Source organism: Protopterus annectens, chromosome 3.part1 (assembly GCF_019279795.1).
Source record: "Protopterus annectens isolate FY-2018-M chromosome 3.part1, PAN1.0, whole genome shotgun sequence".
Lineage (NCBI taxonomy): Eukaryota > Metazoa > Chordata > Ceratodontiformes > Protopteridae > Protopterus > Protopterus annectens.
In genome coordinates this window covers 1,362,955,505-1,362,976,666 of record NC_056732.1, presented here as the reverse complement: position 1 = coordinate 1,362,976,666, position 21,162 = coordinate 1,362,955,505, and the positions used below count along the sequence as shown (strand labels likewise).

The following is a 21,162-nucleotide window of genomic DNA, read 5'->3' as shown; positions in this document are numbered from 1 at the left end:
TTAGATAGCATTTGGACCAGCTAAAAGGCCCTGCAAGACTGCAGTGGCAAAGCCAGCTCTGGATTTAGAAAAAAATTGGCAAGTGGTAATGCTTGGTGAAGGTATGTACAGAACTCCAGGTAGCAGCTTCTAGGATGTCCCTGGTAGGGACACTTCTGAGAAAGGCTGCAGAGGTAGATGCAGCCCTGGTTGAATGTGGTCGTATCCCCTGTGGGGTAGGTTTTCCATGGTGCTTATAGCAGAAATTAATGCAATGGCCTATCCACTTAGAAATGGTTTGCTTTGAAATGACCTTCCCCTCTGCCCCTGCAGCAAATACTACCAGCAGCTGTTCAGATTTCCTGAGAGGCTTAGTCCTGTCCAGGTAAAATCTAAGTAGGCTGTACACATCCAAGGAGTGCAGTATTTGTTCCCCTTTGTTCTGTGGATTAGAAAAGAAGGTTGGCAAATGAATGGACTGATTAAGGGCTACAATGGATACCACCCTGGGCACAAATGAGGGATTGGCCCTGAGGGACACCCTGTTCGCATGAAAGATGATGAAAGGCTCCACTGCCATGAGGGCCTGTAATTCAGACACCCTTCTTGCTGAAGTGATGGCTAGAAGGAAGGCTGTTTTCCAAGAAAGGAATTTCACCTCTGCATTTGCAGCTGGCTCAAAGGGAGGAAGAATGAGCCTTTTCCAATACAAAGTTAAGGTCCCAGGCTGGAGTAGGGGCTCTCCTCGGTGGTAAGTTTTTGGCCCCTCTGAGGAATTGCTTCAGCAGTGGATGAGAGAAGAGGGGTGATTCTGTGTTGTAATCTGCTGAAATGGCTGAGGCATGAATTTTGATGGAAGAAAAGCAAAGGCCCTTGTGAAGCATCTCAGTTAAGTATTGAAGAATATGGGGTAAATTGGGTACTGCTGTGCCCATCCCCTGAGTTTGGCTCCAGGAACGGAATCTTTTTCATTTTTCAGCATAGGATTTTTTAGTACTAGGCCTCCGTGCCTCCAGAATAACATCCATCACTTGCTTACTGAGGGATGGTAACGGAGAGGTCAGGTAATTAACCAGGCTGCAAGGTTCAGGGTTTGAAGCTGTAGGTGCAGAATCTGGCCCTCCTGCTGGGACAGCAGGGTAGGGGTCTGAGGCAGATGCCATGGTGCCAGCAGTGACACACTGCACAAGAGGGGGTACCAGTGTTGGCGTGGCCAGTCCGGTGGAATCAGTATTGTCCTTGGTTTGTCCTGTTTGATCTTTAGTAGCACTTTGGAGAGGAGAGGCAGAGAGGAAAAGGCATAAACTGATAGGTTTTTCCAGATGAAGGACAGGGCATCCACTTTCCAAGCTTGTTTGTGGGGAGGCCTTGTGCAGAATTTGTCCAATTGGTAGTTCTGAGGGGAGGCAAATAGGTCTATCTCTGGGCTCCCCCATTTGTTTCTCAACATGTTGAATATCTTTGGTTCCAGTTTCCACTCGTGTGGGTCCAATAGATTTCTGTTTAGGTCGCCTGCCAGTGTATTTAGCCTTCTTGGCAGGAATTGAGCCTGTAGGTGCACTTGGTAGCTCAAGGCTATGTTCCACAGAGCCATGGCTAGTCTGCAGAGAGGGAATGAGTGGGTTCCCCCCTGCTTGTTTATGTATCACATAACAGTGGTGCTGTCCATCTTTACCAATAATTGTCCTGGAAGAATGTGGTCCTTGAAGGCTGTCAGAGCATTCTGTACAGCTAACATTTCTTTTTGATTGATATGCAGGTGCATTTGACTTGGGTCCCATTTGCCCTAAATGCACTGCCCTGCCAAGTGAGCCCCCCCATGCATAGTCTGATGCATTTGTTGTTAGGGTTTGGGTGGCAGGGGGTAGAGTGAATGGCAATCCCTTGTTTTGGTGGCAGGCCTCTGCCCACCAAAGGAACTATCTTTATACAAGATATGATAGGAATCATTGCTTCTAGATCCTGATAATGTTGACACCATAGACTTTTTACATGCCATTGCAGTTTCCTCATATGCAGTCTTGCATATGTAATTAGTAGAATGCAAGAGGCCATGAACCCCAGTGCTTGCAGTATTTTCCTTGCAGATAGCTGGGTCTTTGTGGCCAGTAGACTGAAGTAGGCTGTCAAATGAACTTGTTTCTCTGGCGTGAGGTAGGCCATCTGGGAAGTTGCATTCAAGCTTGCTTCCAGGAATACAATTTGTTGTCAGCATACAGGATTTGATTTCTTTTAGTTTATGGTGTACCCCAGAGAAATAAGCAATTTCTTTACAAATGCCAGATGATTTAATAGTATGTCCTGGCTTTCTGCCTGAATAAGACAAAAGTCCAGGTACGGGTATATCTGAATATTTCTTTGCCTGCAAAATGCAATGACTGGAGCTAGGCACTTTGTGAATACCCTGGGCACAATAGATAAGCCAAAGGGCAGTGCAGAGAACTGTTAGTGCATGTAGCCTGCTTTGAAGTGTCGGTATCTTTTGCAAGATTCCCTTATTGGGATGTGCAGATAGGCTTCCTTTAAATCCAGTGTTGCCAACCAGGCATTTTTGCCTGGCATGGGAAGCAGCTGATGAAGAGTTAGCATCTTGAATTTTGGGATTACCAAAAATGTGTTTAGAATAGACAGGTCCAGGATAGGACGCCCGGAATTGTCTTTGCTGGGTACCAGGAAAGGTCTTGAGTAAAAACCTTGCCCCCATTCTTCTTGTGGGACAGGCTGAATAGCCCTGATGCTTAAAAGAGAGAGAACCTGCTTTTGAGCCTCTGCCCACAGATTTGGGGGTAGGTCTGGCCAAACGTTTGGGGTTGGTAAGGAGTGGAAGGGGAATCTGTATCCTTGGGAAACTATACTTAGAACCCATTTGTCCTGGGGAATAAGTTCCCAATTTTTTGCATGCAGGGCGATCTTTCTCCCTAAAGGAACAGTCAGTTGAGCAGGGCTTGGAAGGTTTAAAATTAAGTCATTGAGACAGTTTACCATAGGGGGAAGTCTTACTACTCCCTGCTTTGAAAGTGGGAGCCCCCCCCACTGCTTAGTCCTGTGAGCACCCTAAGGCTGAAGCCTGGGTGTTCTGCTGATTCTGGGTTTGGACTGAGAAGGCCTGGAAGAGGCAGGAAAGGACCAATTCTTAGAGGGCCAATGCCTGCTAAATCTGAGAGGTTGTACTTGCAGGAAATCTTTAACAGTTTGCATAGATTTAGCTTTTTCCTCCATTTTTTAAGTACTACTTCTCCTTTGGTGCCAAACAAGTGGTCATAGTTTAAGGGAGCATCCAGTAATTTAGCTTTAACATGATCTGGCAAAGATTGCTCCTTAAGCCAAGCATGCCTTCTAAGTACAGACCCAGTGACAGCAGCCCTGCAAGATGCCTCTAATGAATCAAAACCAAATTGCAAAGTATGTTTTCCCACTTGTTCAGCAGAATGCATTAAATCCTGTAATTCTTTATTTTCAGCACAGTCAGGAATCAACATCATTTTCTGTTTAAGCAATCCAATAATATGCTGCTGATACTTCAACATATGAAACTGACAGTTTAAGGCCCTAATGGCTAACGTTGCAGAAGTGTATACCTTCTTACCTCATCTATCCAGCGCCCTGGAATCTCTATCAGGGGGGGTAAGATTTTTGGCAGTAGTGGCCTTAATGCCCTTGTGTCCCTGTGAAATGGTCTCAGGATCCACAGTAGGATTTTTAAAGAGGAACGTGAGAGAGTCAGGTATCCTGTAATACCAATCAGGTTTTCTGGGAGCTGGAGGTAAGGTGTCAGGGGCCAGGTTAAATTCCGAGAAGGTATCATCTACAATGTCCAGTACAGGAGGGATAGCTAAAGGCATGTGTTGAGGCAGGAGTAAGAATTCCCTAAGCCTCTTTTTGGAGTCAGAGTAATCCTGGCTTTCCCAGCAGAAATGCTCCCTAAGAGTATGCAAGGTTTCACCAAAAGATAAATCTCTGGAGGGGAAGCAGAGGGAATGGAGTACTCTGCATCAGAATCCTCATAGGTAGATAAGGGCAAATCTTGTTCATCAGAAAAAAACAGGAATTTCAGAATCCTGATCAGAAGAATCAGAAGGAAAATCAGTTCAAGGTCTCTTAGAGGGAGAAGGGTGGCTTCCCCTGATTAGAGTAATAAGGTCTTCAGCCATTCTTATTTGTTTTTTAGGCATAGGGTTCTGACCATGTGGTCTGGGTGTCGGTTTTCTGGCCATGGATCGAGTTTTAGGCTTGAAGAGGAAGATGGCGTCAGTTTAATATGCAAGTCAGTAGGCCTGAATACACCCTCAGAAGCCGGTGCCTGCACAGCAGCTCCGGATCCATCCAAGGTAGAGACATCTGCAGGTTCCACAGTCGAAGAAGCATCTCAGTCTCAGTAGGGTCTTGCAAATCTGACGTAGCAGGTATCAGAGGCTGCGAAAGCACTAAACTGATTACCGGTGAACTGATGACTAGCTTAGGAGAAGCGTCGTCGGCAGCTTTGGACCTATGCGGTCTGTCTTTATCTTTGCGTTTTTTCAGAATGTCGGTAGTCGGGTGGCTTACCGAAGCCATTTCTGGATAATTGAACACAGTACAAAATAGTTAGATGCGAAAATGAACAGACGATGAATAGTATGAGGTTTGAATAAGGCACAAAACCGACAGCGAGGTACGTCGTGGTCTGGGCCTAGGCAAGGAATGCAGTACGAATGAAAATCTTTATGAGGTAGTTGCTTTCCACAAGAAATACAATTGCTAATTTTTACTGACATTGGTTTAGAGCAAGAAAAAGGTTCCCCCAACGAGGTACTAAGCTTAGTTGAAGATTTCGGATCGGAAACTCGAAAACGAAAATTTCAGGAGTTGAACGACTGGCACTTGCGAACTGCTTCTGGCACCACACGGCAAAAAAGACTGATGTAATGGTGTCGGCTGCATGCTTTATATCCCTGACGTCATGGAAGATGAGACAGCAACCGACGCAGGACCCAAGACTTTGATAATCAGGCCGACTGAGGGCTACCTGCAAGCAGATAACCCAAATGTGATGACTGCAACAGTGAAACACGAAGAACATCTGGAGGGTTAACCTCAGTCCAGTAAACTTTAGGAAAATATCTGAAATTAAATCACTTTATAGGCTAGGCAATAAAGATGCCATCTCATAGGTTAAGGCAGCCAGAGACACAAAGTCTTTACTAGGAAGCTTTCTGTACTGTCTTTGGGGTGAACTAATTACTAGTCTTGAAGTGTGGAGGAATGCAATTGTTTTATGATTTCCGGCCCCTGCCAAATATCTGAGTAAAAGCCTGTGTGTCTATTTTTCCAGGTAGGTGCCAAGTCCTGCCAGCCTCCAGCAATGGGGGGGTTTGCTTGGGAACTAGAAATCAGATGACAAGAAGTGATGTCATTCTGCAAGCTATCCCAGCAGAAATATTTTAGACATTATTTTGAGAAGTCTCTTAGTGAGACAGAGTATTCTGTATTGGGCCTGGCAAGAAGAACCATTCACCACATCATCTGCTTTGTTCTAGTAAGTAAGACATTAGGGAACAGTATAATTCTGTTAGACTCCGTCAAGAATATAGTGAAGCTTAATTAAGATATTGTTTTTATTTGTCTGCACCTGTCATTCAATGTTATTTTAAATATTTCCTGTGTTTTGAACTCTGATGCCACTGTGACTATGTTGTGACTTTCGGCTTTTCCCGGTTAGGGGTCGCCACAGCGGAACTCCGGTCCGCTAATGATTAGCAGTTGATTTTTACGTACTGAGTTGCCAGCCCTGACGCACAACCTTCAACGAAGGTATGCCCATTCACGCATGTCTCCACACAGAAGACGCTCTGAGAGTCGAACCGGACAGCGTCTTACTGTGAGGCGACAACGCTACTGCAGCACCACCACCGCGGACATATATACCTAGTATTTTCTTGTTCTATTATTTATTATTAAATATATTAAAAAAAAAACTTTCATTGTGGTTGATCTTTGTAAAGGTATTTAAATTTTGAGGGTACTCACAATTATTTGGTGACACTTTGTGGGTCACTCCTAATAGCCTTGCTTTTGGTCAAACTACCATTTGTATTAATATTAAATTCACTCAGTATATTGGGTACTCTTGTAAGGGCCTTAACGTAGCTGGCAGGAGTGTCTGGTGGTGCTGGTATCTACCTTATAGTTTGGGCAGAATAGGACATAGGTAGTAAACCTGTGCCAGCCTTCCCCAGGTGTGTGTATGTGTGTGTGTGTGTGTGTGTGTGTGTCAGCTACTTGGGCAGGGACACGAAGCACTGGTTGGACAGACAGGGTGTTGGAGGGTCTTGGCTTGGATATTCAGCTGAAATCCAACTCTATAGCTTTTCCAGTGGGGAGTCTTACTGGGAATATGAAGAAAGAGGGAGAAACCAGCCTCAGACTGACTGTGTTCCCTGTGTGCACTTAAGGGAAATTGCACTTTATGCAGAGAGCTGCATCTGGAAATAATATGTGTGCACCTGTTATCCTCCAAGTGAACGTCCTCCACAGGTGCCAGTGGTGAAGACTGAGGCTCCTTGACTACTGGTTCATTGGTGGGTCATCACAACCCTCATCTCTATGGCAGACTTACATAAAAGCACTGCTTATGTCTCCCACGCCCCTCTTTACTTATATACAGTCTCAACAGTTGTACAACTGTGATGACAGGAGAAAATTTCCAAAGCAGCAAACAGAGGTTTTGGACATATCTTCATACGTAACAATGGAAATTGTTTTCAGAAAATTGAGGAACAGTAACAACAAGGTAATACAACTGGGAAGTTAGAAGCCAATCAAATTTTTCATGATAAGTTGTACAGAAGCCCAGTGCAACAGATGGAGATAAAATAAGCCATGGTAGAAGCAACCTAGGGGAAGCAGTTTTCATTCTGAAATAATTTAGAAGGAAGATAGCTCTAGGAAAATATTCTAAACAATACAGAAAAATGTAAATCAAAAGAAACTGGAAAGTTGCACAAATTTTTGCGATGTACAAAGCCAAGGCTGCAGCCTTGCTGCACTCTCAAAATGGCAAACGACCCCTTAAGAAGCCAATGACTCCCTCTAGCACAACTTAAGAAAAATACTATTTAAACTGTATTTTGGATAATATTTTGTAAGATGCGCATTTGAGTTATCGTACTCATTTTCTAGGTTCATAAAATGCAACAGCGTCATGCAAGTTAGTGCCCCAAGATCAGCTGTGATGTGACAAATGCAAATAAGGACTTAGACAGCAAAGCAGACATACTTGATGTGTCATACATAACTTACTATAATACCATAAACTTCATTAACAAATGGTTAGCCCAACGGCTGGGTGACATAAGTTTGGGAATTTTATTTATCTTTTTTTATTTTATTGCATTTGTTTACCGGTAAAGTCCACTAGGCCTGAAAGAGACCATTTTCAGTGGAGGCCCGGGGAGAAAAGCTCCAACGAGATACAGAAAAAATATAAACATTAATTAGTACAGAAGTAGAAACAATGTTGTGTGTCCTGGTCTGAAACCATGCTGAGTGGGTGATAAAATTTGATTTTCATGCAGGTGGTTGAGGAGTTGGGCAAGGATGCATTTTTCCAGTATTTTAGAGAGGGGTGAGAGAATTGCTATGGGTCGAAAGTTTGTGGTGTCTATGTTGGTGCAACCTTTGTGTAAGGGGAGAATGAATGCTTTTTTCCAGATGTCTGGGACAAAGGATTCTTTAATTGATTTGTTAATGAGTTTGCTGATGGAATAAGCTATAGAGTTTGCTACTAGCTGCAGTGGGGTTAGATTGTCAGGGGCCAGAGTACAGGGTTTTAGCTTAAGTAAAAGTGTTTTTATTGTGCTGGTGGGTATGGGGGAGAATTTTAGGTTAGGGTTAAAGGTAGACTCGTTTTCTGGGATGATCTGGTCATCAGCTGTCTTGGTGGTGGTGCTGTTAACTGTAGGAAAGGTGGCGGTTAGGTTAGCTATGGTGTCAATGAAGTAGGAATTGAAGAGTGTAGCTAGTTCAATGGGGGGAGGGTTTGTGGGTCAGGGGATGGACTGCTTTGAGAGCCTGGGTATAATAGTTGGCTGATGGAGGACCAGAATTTTTGGGATTATTTTTATGTTGGCTTTGTAGGTGGAAGTAGTGGTCTTTTTTATCAGTGGTTATTAGACGTTTTGCCTGATTACAGGGTTGCTTGTAATGTAGTAGAGTTGAGGGGTCTTTGTTTTTCTGCCATGATTTCCAGATTTTACCCCTTGTGGACATTACTTCTTTGGTGGTTTTTGAGTGCCAGCATGCATGGTTATGTTTTATTCATTTTTGGCGGGTGGATGCTTGCCTATTTAGGATGTCTAGAAATGTTGAATTAAATAATTCAACAGCCTCGTTAAGTGGTAGGGATTTGAGGGTTTCCAGTTTACTTTAGCTAAGGTTTCATTAAATATGGATGACTGGAACTTAGTAAAATTTCTGGTAGATTTGTATTTTTGTTGGCCTGTGGTTGGAGTAGTTTTGCATATGATATATGTTGGGTGGTGGTCACTAATGGTATTAGGTAGTATGCCTGCACACTGATGACATTGAAATGGTGGGACACTAATAACCAGTCTATTGTGGTGCCCCAGTTGTAATTTTTGTGAGGTCTGGTGATTAGTTGGGAGAAGTTGTAAAGATTTATGTTTTTTGAGGGGTTGTTGTGGCCGATATCTAGCCAATAGGAATGGATATGGGCTATAAATAGGATCCGCTGAGGTGGGGGTGGGGGGATGAAACAGATGATGACCAGCTCTTCTATTCTGGGAGCATGCTTTGGAAGGGATTTCCATTTATGTGATTCCTGGTGGTTACCAGGAGCTTCAATGGTCGTTACACACTATGAAAGCAGCACACTGTTCTGCATTTATTGGCAAATGCATGCATTATGCTAACTCAAGTGCATGTCACTCTCCTTGAGTTAGCATAATGCATGTCACTCTCCTTGCCAGTTTCACTGGCAAGGAGAGTGACATGCATTATGCTAACTCAAGTGCATGTCACTCTCCTTGCCAGTGAAACTGACTGACCACTGCTGTAAGGATGATGGCTTTGGCATCATATCAACAGTTTCCCATCAGGACCCTTACTCCCCAGGCCACAGGTTTAACTATACTGCATGGCAGACTGCCCAAAAACTCAGAAGCCCCACCTGGAGAAGGGACACATCCAAGACCAACCAGTAAGAACCCAGGGAAAGCAGATGGGTAAGTGGGAAGTCAAAGAACAAGAAGGGGTGTCTGATGGGGAACAGAGGAGTAAAAGATCAGCCACACAGAAGTGACATACATTTTAACATGAAACAGAAGGATGTGCCTGTTTAGTAAGATTATTTTGGTAAAAGTTATTTAGAAGGTGTCAGACATTCTGTAAACAATGACTAAATTTGCTGTTCCTAAAGGAGACCGCCATGAAAATAAATACAACTATGAAAATGGGCAAAAAGTCATACAGCCAAAGCATGTTCTCTGTACTTGGCATACAGCACTTAATGCTGCTGTGCGGTAATCTCAGTGTGGAGATGTGATGTGTTACAGACTCAGCGCACATGCGCGTGCATTTGAGAGATGAAAGACGCATAGAAATTGTGGTCTCCAAATGATAGTGATTGTTACATTATGTCAAATCTACAGTTTGCTTAACAAGATCAGCTCTGCACAAGGACTTACATCCTGGAATATAAGTAATCGTGAAAATAATGCAATTTGGACAATTTTGTCTTCAGCAATCCTTTCATTTAGTTCTTAGTCAGTCTTTTAAGTACGAGTGCTCTGCAAACATACAAATATTCCTGTGTTGCTCTTACCATTTGTAGCATAGAGTCGGCCTGGTTCAATTGCTCTTCGCATACTATAGAATCCATCTGAATTGTTGTTACAATACGCTGCAGCTTTTCTAGTCTGAAAAGAGGAGACAAAAAATACATCTGATTATACCAACAAAACAAGACAATCGTTTTTATTTCTTTATTTACTTTGGTAAGTGAAATAAGAGTTCAAAGGCCCTTTTCAGACAAGATCTAGGCCAAAATGGCAAGGGTAAATGAAATACACAAACCTACTATTGAGCAGCAAATCAACTGGCATGTTTTTAAAATGCAGGAGGAAACCACAGTACATTGTATAAAAGTAAACGCAGGCATACAAACTTCAGTGAGACAATATTCAGAGATCAGGACTGAACCTTAGACCCCAGAAATGTGAAGCAGAACTTCAGTTACTGAGATTCCCTTTGCAACTACTGTAAGGACTGACAAATCAGACTGTATACACTTACTTCACGTCGATCAGTAAAGCATGCTCTCTCACTGACCATAACAGAAGAATCATTCATGCACTGCCACCCAAAGGGATGAAAATTCCACTACCTACTGTACACTCTCAGCTTCAGTCAACACATTTAGCAAAATACACAGACACCTACATTCAAGCAAAACAACAGAGCACCTACTTTTGAAAGAGTCATGAGTCGTGCCCTCAATAATGCAAGTACAAAGGCAGAAATGGAGTAACTGACCTCTTCTGCAGGGTCGATACAGGGAAAAGATGCTCCAAAGGGAAAGAATGCTGTTCAGAAAATGATACTGCTAAGAGACCTCACTGCTGCTGGTTAAAGCTGACAACTGGCTGAAAGAAATTAAAATTTCCAGATTCTCTTTTCCACACAGTCCACTGCGTACCTAATCTTTATAGCTGTTGGAAACAGCACATCTTGTGATTCTGACTAAATGTTCAAAATTGACAGCTAATTCATTATGAACGCTTATTATCACCCAGGAATTCAATCCAGAAAACATTAACTATGTTTAGTTTCATTTAATTTAATCTCAACTGAAAAGTTAATTCTTTATCAAGACTTGTTTTTACACTTCTTGCCCAATAACAGTTACACAGAGTCTTTGCATTTGGTGAATGTGATCCAAACAGGCCACAAACTCAAACATACAAACATTCATTCACATGTATACACACACACACACACACACACACACACACACACACACACACACACACACACACACACACACACACACACACACACACACACACACAGTCTCTCTCACTCTTCCCATTTCTATAAATGAGTAAGATCAATTCATTGCAGAAATTACAATTTGTTTACACACAACTAGGGCTGAGCTTTCATAAATCAGTTACTAATTCACACTTCTAACTCACCTCATAAAAGGCACTCACACACACACTTCTGCCATTCAACAAGATTCCTGAGCACTCGAATACATATCTCCTATCACTTCCATCTCCCAGGATATTAACACAACCTTCTGTATCAATCTATGTGCAGATAGTTTTGGGAAGAGTGTGTACTAACCTACTTCATACAATTTCCGCACACAGCAGTTTATGTACACTACAAAAATCTTTCCCCCAGTAATGAACTTTCTTCACATCTGTGACACCCGTGCCCTGGCCCAGCAATCAAGGAGCCTCAATCCTCACCACTAACACCAGTGAGGGGCATCTCATATAGGAGGAAAGGATAAATACACACAGTAAAGTGCAATTTCCCTTAAGAGCACACAGAGATCACAGTCAATCCAGGGCTGGTCGCTACCTCGCTTCCCAGGTCCCCAATAAGACTCCCCACTGGCACAGCTATAGGGTCCAGACCTCAGCCTAGTGGGCAAGCTAAAACCTCCAACACCCTCTCTGTCCAACCAGTGCTTCATTTCCCTACCCAGGTAGCTGACACAGACACACAGACACACACACACACTTTGAGAAGAGTTTATATAACCACACAGACACTCCTGGGAAATGCTGGCACAATTTCTCCAGCTGTGCCCCTTTTTCCCAGACTATATGGTAGTACCAGCTGCCACCACCCACTAATATTTATCAGCTACTCAAAGGCCCTAAAAAGGGTATCTAATTATTACTGTGCAATATTATTATCCAATTGGTAGTATAGCCCAGGGCTAAAGCTATTGGATTGGATTTGTACAATTTTACCAAAGGCATGCAAGTACTCTAAAGAGCTTAAATTATCCCTACAAAAACAGCCACAGTTGAAAGGGTTTAAACATATTTAATAACAAATAGTCAAAACACAAGACAATACTTTTTACTACACAGTGCTAGTCAAGAGTTTAGAGATCACAGAGAAATACTTCAAATAATTCAGTAGTACAGTTCTGACATCACAGAAAAACACAGTCTAATCTTTCTAGTTTCTAGCTACTTCTAAGAGAAAACACAAATCTAAGATAAACTTACATATAGAGCAAGACAGTGCTGGTGAGTTGGATGGTCAAGACAAAAGTGCTTAATGCTCGCAGATTCTCTCTGTTTTTAAAATCACATTCCTGGTTCACATTACATCACTCTTCACACTTCCCTGGGTTCCCAGGCTAACAGAAACTACATTTACATTCTTCACCGCTGGGCAGAAACCACAGCAATAAAGGACATTTATGCATGCAAATTCTGGCCATTAACTCTGGCCTTAAAACAATAGGCTGGATGCCTTACTCTAGACTTACTGGCTCCGAGTTTTAAAATCAAAGGGTCACAACATGCTTTACTTGGTCAGTAGAGTGAACTGTTACATTATTTTCCAGTTCCACATGTAACACTATTTTTACCATTTAAGACAACAGCTTGTGGTTTACATTAATATTTACAGATGACAGGATTAATTATATCTCCAAAAGTCTATCTGGCTAGGCTGGCAGCCTTCACCCAATCTTCACAACACCTTTTGCTTACAATGTTTTATATTACTACCATAACTACTCCAGATCCAAACTTCACATCTAGAACTCTGACATGCTTCAAACCAGAGAAATCTTGTTGCTCTGAGCAGTCCCAAAATAAATCACACCCACCTTCGGTGAGCAAAAATAAAGTAGCAGGCCACAAAAAAAGCACTGACCTCTCAAACTCCACACGCAGTAGCCTCTCTCTCTCCAAAATTGCCATGTGCAGTTTGCTCCATTCCTTTTCCACATCAATGGGGTGGTAACCTGGTGGTACTGTCAGCTGTCCAGACTGCACTGCACTCTGAAAAAGGCAAGGACACCACAAGTAAGTAAGGAAGAGAAGACACTTGGACAGCTAAATCATTCATACTCATGAACTTTGCATGTGCAAATTCAGACTTCCAAGGTGAACATAAAGACATTACAGATACTACAGAAACCTCATATGACCCAAAAACTTCTGTCAGTTCTCTTTATAGTTTTCAAATACTACATATAGCTAGTTATCAAGAAAATGTACTTACTTCCAGTGTTGCATAGACCTGCTTGGAACGATTTTTGTCTGCCTCTTTGGTTGGAAGTTCTACTTCTTTGAATTTTAGAAACTGACTCCAGAGAAGCTGCCACAAAAAGAGGAATACACATAAGCAGTTTTCAATGATCTATCTACAGGAAACCATAATGTACCCTTCAAGACTGATGAAACATTTTAGCTAGACATGCCTTGTATTGTCTGTAAAGCAACTGTAATGTGCACTTTATGGACCCTAACACATATCCAGTGATAATCACTAGGGACCATTTCAGTGGCTGAAGCAAACAGTCAAAAAATAAATTACTGACAAGACTAATACAAAAGGTTAGACAGACAAAGGTCTTCCAAATATTAACTGTAGGATATATAGCATCTCTCAGGTAAATATCAATATTCAAAGTTTAAACTGGCAGTAATAGAAAAAAGGCAGATATGTAAACAATGTAATGTGCTCCACAGTATGTGTGCCACTTTTTTTTTCTCCCTTTGAACCTCAACGTACTGGCCCAGCCCCCACTGCCCCATGTCCACACTGGGTCTACCAGGCATCCTCCTACCCCCCTTGCTTGGACTAATGTGGCACTGCTGGGGCTAGCTGTGGATCCTAACTGTGCCCTGGGGACTAGGGCATCTTTGCTTCCAACCGTTTTTTTTTTTTAAATACCTACATACTCCATTTCCCGCCCCCAAACTCAATGGCTACATCAGAGAGCAACTCCCCTCTCTTAAGTGTCACTGGTGAGCATTCATCCACCCAGGAAAGGCATGCTTATTCCTCCCTGCTCAGTCAGTCACCCAAGCTGCTAATTGAACCCAGTTCACCTGGGTCGTAGTCAGGGCTTTATCCTTTGATGGCACCGGAGCAGATTACAATGTGTGTGACATTTTTCAGTCACACAGTCCTAGGTCCTAAATATCCATGTTATATGTGACATCTTTCAGTCTAGTAGTCTAATGGGCACTACAGCAGACATGGCTTCTATCAGTCAGATAACCACAGACACTGATGTTGAGTGATTCTAATGGGCACTACTAGGCACATGGCACATGTCAGTCAGATAACTGTAGGCACCACTTCTTATTGAGTCTAATGGGCACTACAACGCATGTGGCATCCATCACTCAGATAACCACAGACACTGATGCTGAGTGAGTCTTAATGGGCATTACAGAGCACATGGCACCTATCAGTCATAGAACCACAAGCACTACTGTTGAGTAAGCATAAGGGACACAAGAGGATATGCGACACCTATAAATCATATAACAATAGGTATCACTGGGGAGAACCTAACAGTCAGGGTAAGCACTTTTAGCAGCTAGATAACTGCAAGCATTACTGCTGAATGAGTCTAACGGGCACTAGAGGATACACAATGAAGGTACACAGCAGCTATCAATCTGACAACCACTGCTGAGCGAGTCAAACGGGTACTACAGGGCACATAGCACCTATTAGACAGACAACCAAAAGCACCACTGCTGAGCGAGTCTAATTGGCACTAAAATGCTCATGGCAACTATCAGTCAAGTAATCACAGGCACCACTGCTGAATGAGTGTAATGGGCACTACAGTGGCAAGGACCTTCTGACACTGCAGAAAGCAGCAGAACCCAAGCTTTGTGATAGTTTTCAGGGAGCAGAACAGCCCACTTTCCTTTCCCATCATTAAATACAGTAAAAAGATGAAAACAGCCTTCTCTGCCACACAGGGCACTACGTCCCAAGTACTTAACTATATTGCAGGCAGCAACATGACCCAATTACCTTCTCAGACAGACACTCAGTGGGAGCAACAACATGGCCCAAAATCCTTCAGTCCTTCTACATAAAACAGCAAAACCAAGCACCCTCCCATTTCCTATTACAAGCAGCACACTGGCCTGTGCACCTTCTTCCTTTCTCTGTCAACAAGCAGTGAAACAGTCACAGCACCGATGTCCAACAAGGCAGTAGCGTGCACAGAATAGCATTCTGCTAGGCCAAACCCCCTTATTCTCTTCTGCACTTCATGCAGCAGTAAGGCTTCAGTACTCTTTCTGATGTAAAAAGGAACACCAAATACTGATCAGTCTTCTGTAGCTCTAGGCAGCAGTACTACTTGGCAGTCCTACAATAGACAGCAGCATGCATCCCCTTCTACAAAAGACAGCAGCATGTCCTGGCTAACCTTTTACGGCTGTAGGCAGCAGTTTGTGCTAATTAACCTTCCCCAGATACAGGCCAACAGTACAAGTTGGAGTGAACAGCACGTTCTTCTTTAGTGGAGATCAGCATGCCCTGGCTAGTCTTACCCAACAGCAGGCTGCATTAGCAGCAGCGATGTCTGATTATCCATTTCCAGCTGTGGAAATCAGCATATTTTGACTAACTCAACTGTAGCTGAAGGTAGCAGCAATCCCAGACTAACCCTCTTCAGCTGCAAAGAGTAGCAAGGCCTGACTAACCCTGTCTAGATGCAGGAAGAAAACACTGAGTAACATTCTGAAGCTGTGGACAGCAGCAAAGCCTCACTCTCCTTATCCAGCTGCTGAGACCAAGATGCCCTGACTAACAATATACAGTGGTAGACAGTAGCATGGTCTAAGCACTTTTCTTGCAGCACAGACCAGCACTGCCTCAGCACATTTCACCCTTTATAAGCAGTAGCATAGTCCTTTCCCTGCAGTACAAAACAGTATATCTTGGACAGTCTTTCCTTCCAACAGAAAACAGCAGTCTCAGAGAACCATTTTCTGCAGGTGAGTGTCACGCATTTAATATTTTGCAGAACTGACCTCAATCTCTTCATAGCTGCCTGGGAACTTCCTCTCCTCAAAAATGAGAATATGACGGCGGATCCACTGCAGAAGGATTGTGACAAGTTCGTAGTACTCGTGCCATCTCAGCTGCAGTTCCTGTGTCAAGAAAAGAAAAACATACCATTACAAGACCACAGACAATAAGTTAAAAGTATGTATGTGGCAGGGGAGAGGGTCACCAAGCACTTAGAAACATTCTTCATATATTAATAAAACATTTCACCAGCAAAAGAGTAAGTTTTACTTCTGTTGTTGTTGCATTTTACATGTTAAGTAACTAGATTCTATTATGTTTATCTCCAAGCAGCAATAAATCAATTTACCGATTAAGGTTAAAAATTAGCAGAATAAATAGAAACAGGACATTTCATTCATTTCTTCCTCAAACAGCTCACCGATTATCTTTTTAACTCAATGCAGGGTTGTGGGGAAGCCACCACCTATCTCAGCTGTCAGTCATTATTTCTAACAACGTAAACCACTGACCCTTCAGAAAGGGCCTAAAAAAATCAGGTTACTATTAACAGCTACAGAAATAATGATGCATAAAAATAATGTAAAGCTGTATCTTAAAGACCGATGCATCCCAAGTACTGCAGTTCTGTTTAGGACCTACGATTTCGAAAAGCAATACAGAAGTATATAAATGTACATAGAAGACGTTCACAGTGCTTTGATGGATATGATTTCAGTCACTGGTAGAGTGACTACCAGGCTTCGAGAGTACTGCTGTCATTTAGAGTGCATCTACCCATTTACATGCCAAGCAGAATGCAGTTAATGTCCACTTATGGGCATAGCAACAGATATTATGTACAGCAGGGCAAGACGTATACAGAAGCTTGAGTAAAACAAAAGTGCAACTATATAGCCATTATACAATAATACACATGACAAACACTAAATGCAGCCAAAAGGATAACATATGCTGCATATATTATCCTGAAAGTGGTGCTATGTATGTATGTGTGTGCAGTTAGCATTTGGATAAATGTAACAGACCTACTTATATCAGACAACTAGACTTAACATTTGAAGGTAAATGAAGTGTTCATCATTCACGCAGCACAGCAGAATGCACTAGCCAATCCAAGGCCTGGAGGTGAAGTCCACAGTGATATGAGCAGTGAGGCTATGATGTAGGAACTGTTTGTGTAACATGCCTGAATTAATGGAACAAGACAGGCAAGGGTGGCTTCAGGATACAGAAACCCAAGTCAGAAGCAAATGAATTATCCTTTTCTTCTGTTTATCTACAAAAGTTTTTCATTCTAGAAGACTTCCCTTGTTTACCCCTTCAAGCACAACTGAAGTCCTACTATAAAATATCGTCATACCTACCTGCCGACAAAATGAGTTCCCCCCCCCCCACCCAACACTGCCCCTCCAGGGAATGTGATGTAACTAGATGGCTTAAACTGGTGGTCCAGAGCTGGCACTGAACATAATGTAGGTTCAAGTGGTACATACAATACATACATGCATGCATGCATGCATACATACAAGTCTTCATGGTTGGACAGAAATACCTCTGTTTAAGTTCCCTTTTCTACAAAAGGATCACTCAGCCTTCGACGTCAGCCTCTTTCTACTTTTCAACCCAATTAAATGCAACGTGAAAAAATATAATTAGCACCACTAGGTGTCAGTAAACACCAGGTATTCAACCCCACCTGCTTTCCCCCGCCCCCATTGAAGAGACTCCTGCAAAAAATGCAGTAATTTATAAAACCTTTGCCACCACCAATGCAAAGCATTACCATGAATCTATAATAGATGGCTGACAAGTACTCTTTTATGGAGTGAGTCGATGAAGGACTACTCAAACAGGTGAATGCTATCAAATCATGGATGATTTCGGAGTATAAACAATACACAAAAGCACAATGACTACTACAAACATTTAGCAATATATAATATAAATTTACAATAAAAAATGCCACATTTTGCAATTACAAAATGAGGAATCACATAATCTACAGAATGTAATGGTGAGAAGGTTTTCTTTAAGAAGAAAGGATCATGGTTATGCTAGATCAAATCTTTCTACAAAACAGTAAAGTTTGACCCATAAAGAATAAAAAAAAATGCATGTATTTCTTCACATATATACATGTAAATAGTGTGGGAAGAAATAGCCAGGGAATTATTATGGCTAGGCTTGTATAGGCCCTAGGGCCAATAGCCTAGTACCAACCTATGAACCTATTTAGACATACCATATTCTCATACAGTCCTGATGTGAAACAGCATCATAGGGTAAGAACTCAGTGCCGCTAGACACCTATCTGATGATAACCTAAGACTGACTGTTGGCAAATTATCTGCTCTTTATGAGACCTCACATTTTGCTCCACTAAAACACTTTACAAAACAGAATTTGGCGAAGAGCTTGAGGAATTATTTTTATAACTGATGCTTAGAAAGTTTTCATATATTTTTTTTTTTGCTTTGAAGGTCAAAAGGGATACTACACACCTGTCAAGGTACAGCTCCCCAGTAAACAGTTATATTCGTCATGACCCTCTACATTAAAGACATATTTCATTTAGTGGATTATGTCTGACTGGTTAGGCTACCCTGTTCATAAGCACCCACATTTCTAATTCAGAGGCCATCTCCCAATACAAGTGAGAATCTTATTCCCATGGTAGTCCCAGCTATTTCATAATACAGCATTATGGCCTGACCATGTTTTAAAAAATTAACTATCATTCAGGTATACGTTACAACTTATTGTTTTCTTCATCTTGTTCTAATAGTCCAGGATACTGAAATTTGCTAAATTTAATTTCCGTATTTAGTGCCACACTGGACAATCTAAATTAAGCATGGCTCTTCTCTCTCTCTCTATTTCACTTCTTACTGTGCATTATACGAGAAGCTCTTTTAAATGTTTATGGTATGCCCAAAAGCCATCTAAGCTTTCAGAAACACACCATAACCCCCAACTTCAGATCTGTGTTATAGAATCGAAGCATCCATGCTATGCACAGTGGGAAAACTATGCAGTCTTTTCTCCCTTTCTAGGCCTAAGTAAACATTAGAGCACTACAGCCAGCAACAACAACTTGTTAGCTGATGAGGAAGGACTCGCATACCTTTAGAGTCTGAAAACTCATGTAAGCTGTACTACAAAACCTATGTCAGTGGATTAAAAAGGTATAACATCGCCTCTCGACAAGCTTTGCAAGTAATTACCATTCGGGAGACGGATAAGACCATCAAATATTCTGAAATAACAGAAGCCCTGTGGCATGAGAACGAATGCATCATTTTATTTTCTTACTGCTTATCTGTCTGCACTGTACGCATTTTGATAAACACTGGGCATGTTGGGCATTTGCAATTCCTTAGTTTGCCAAGTCTAACGTATCCTAATATTATACCAAATGCAAATCAACAAAATATGCAACTGAACAAAAACATGCACAAGAAACTCCACAACATAACAATTTAACAGAAAGCTTCACAGTAAGAAAACATGGGGTGAAGTAAAAAAGAAACTGCAGAAACCAGTCAAACCCAAAGTTATTCGGGATCCTTTGAATGTACAAAGCATATTAGTACTCATAACAGATCTGAAAAGGGACTCATAACTAGCATTAATGCCAAAATTCTAACACTGTAGACTAGACCTTTTTAAGCACGAGAAAAGCAGTGGAGGACATGCCATTAACACATTTTCAGAATATGTCTTTGGACGAAATCTACCCCAGGTTAAGGGACCATATTCTGTACATGAAATCCACAAATACGTACATAAAATGATAACCACTGGGATTACTTCTAAATCAGATATCGTACCTCATCTGGTTGCCTTCCTAATGCCACCTTCAAAGTCATATATTGTCAGATTACTATTTTCTGTACAATGGTATACAATGTGGCACTTATAACAGTAATTATACAATTACTAATTAGTATTCAAAGACAAGCAAGTTGTGACTTGACCATATACAGTGGATAAAAAAAGTGTACACACCCCTGTTAAAATGCCAGGTTTTTGTGATATAAAAAAAAATGAGACCACAATAAATCATTTCAAAACTTTTCCCACCTTTAATGTGACCTATAACCTGTACAATTCAATTGAAAAACAAATCTGTTAGGGGAAAAAAATATAAAAAATAAAAACGTACAATAAGCTGGTTACATAAGTGTGCACACACCCTTAAACTAATACTTTGCTGAAGCACCTTTTGATTTAATTACAGCATTCAGTCTTCTTGGGTACACAGCTGCCATCAATTAAAGAGACTCTGATTAACCCCAAATAAAGTTCAGCTGTCCTAAGAGAATTTTCCTGACATTTACTCAGTTGCCTGCTACAGCAAAAAGTCATGGTTTGCAGAGAGCTTACAGAGCATCATAGGGATCTCACTGTTGAAAGGTATTAGCTAGGAGAAGGATACAAAAAAATTCCACAACATTGGATATACCATGGAACACAGTAAAGACAGTCATCAAAAAGTGGAGAAAATATGGGACAACAGTGATGTTGCAAACAACTAGACGTCCCTTCAAAATTGATGAAAAGACGAGACAAAAACTGGTCAGGGAGGCTGCCAAGACACCTATAGCAACACTGAAGGAGCTGCAGGGATTTCTGGCAAGTACTGGTTGTGTACTACATGCGACAACAATCTCCCATATTCTCCATATGTTTGGACTATGGGGTAGGGTTGCAAGACGGAAGTCTTTTCTTACACAGAAAAACATCCAGGCCCTGCTAAAATTTGCAAAACAATACATCAAGTCTCCCAAAAGCATATGGGAAAATGTGTTATGGTCTGATGAGACGGTTGAACTTTTTTGGCCAGAATTCCAAAAGGTACATTTGGCACAAAAACACTTTGCATCACCAAAAGAACATCATCCTCACGGTGAAGTACAGTGGTGGCAGTTATGCTTTTCATGCTTTGGGGGTGCTTTTCTTCAGCTGGAACTGGGGCTTTAGTCAAGGTGGAGGGAATTACGAACAGTTCCAAATACCAGTCACTTTTGGCCCAAAACCTTCAGACATCTGCTAGAAAGCTGAAGAGGAATTTCACCTTTCAACGACAATGACCCCAAGCATTCATCCAAATCAACAAAAGAATGGCTTCAC

The 21,162-nt window shown here is 41.8% G+C and overlaps 1 protein-coding gene across 12 annotated transcripts in view; it reads right to left on the bottom strand.

Moving 5' to 3' along the window:
- Positions 1-21,162, bottom strand: part of PLEC (plectin) — a 1,553,583-nt gene that overhangs the window by 188,873 nt on the left and 1,343,548 nt on the right. For all 12 annotated transcript variants that reach the window (XM_044067397.1, XM_044067398.1, XM_044067399.1 and 9 more), the window contains 4 exons: positions 16,029-16,148; positions 13,240-13,335; positions 12,889-13,016; positions 9,800-9,893 (listed from right to left, as the gene is read on the bottom strand). In XM_044067397.1, coding sequence (XP_043923332.1) covers positions 9,800-9,893; positions 12,889-13,016; positions 13,240-13,335; positions 16,029-16,148 — 438 coding nt within the window. The remainder of the gene's footprint in view (positions 1-9,799; positions 9,894-12,888; positions 13,017-13,239; positions 13,336-16,028; positions 16,149-21,162) is intronic.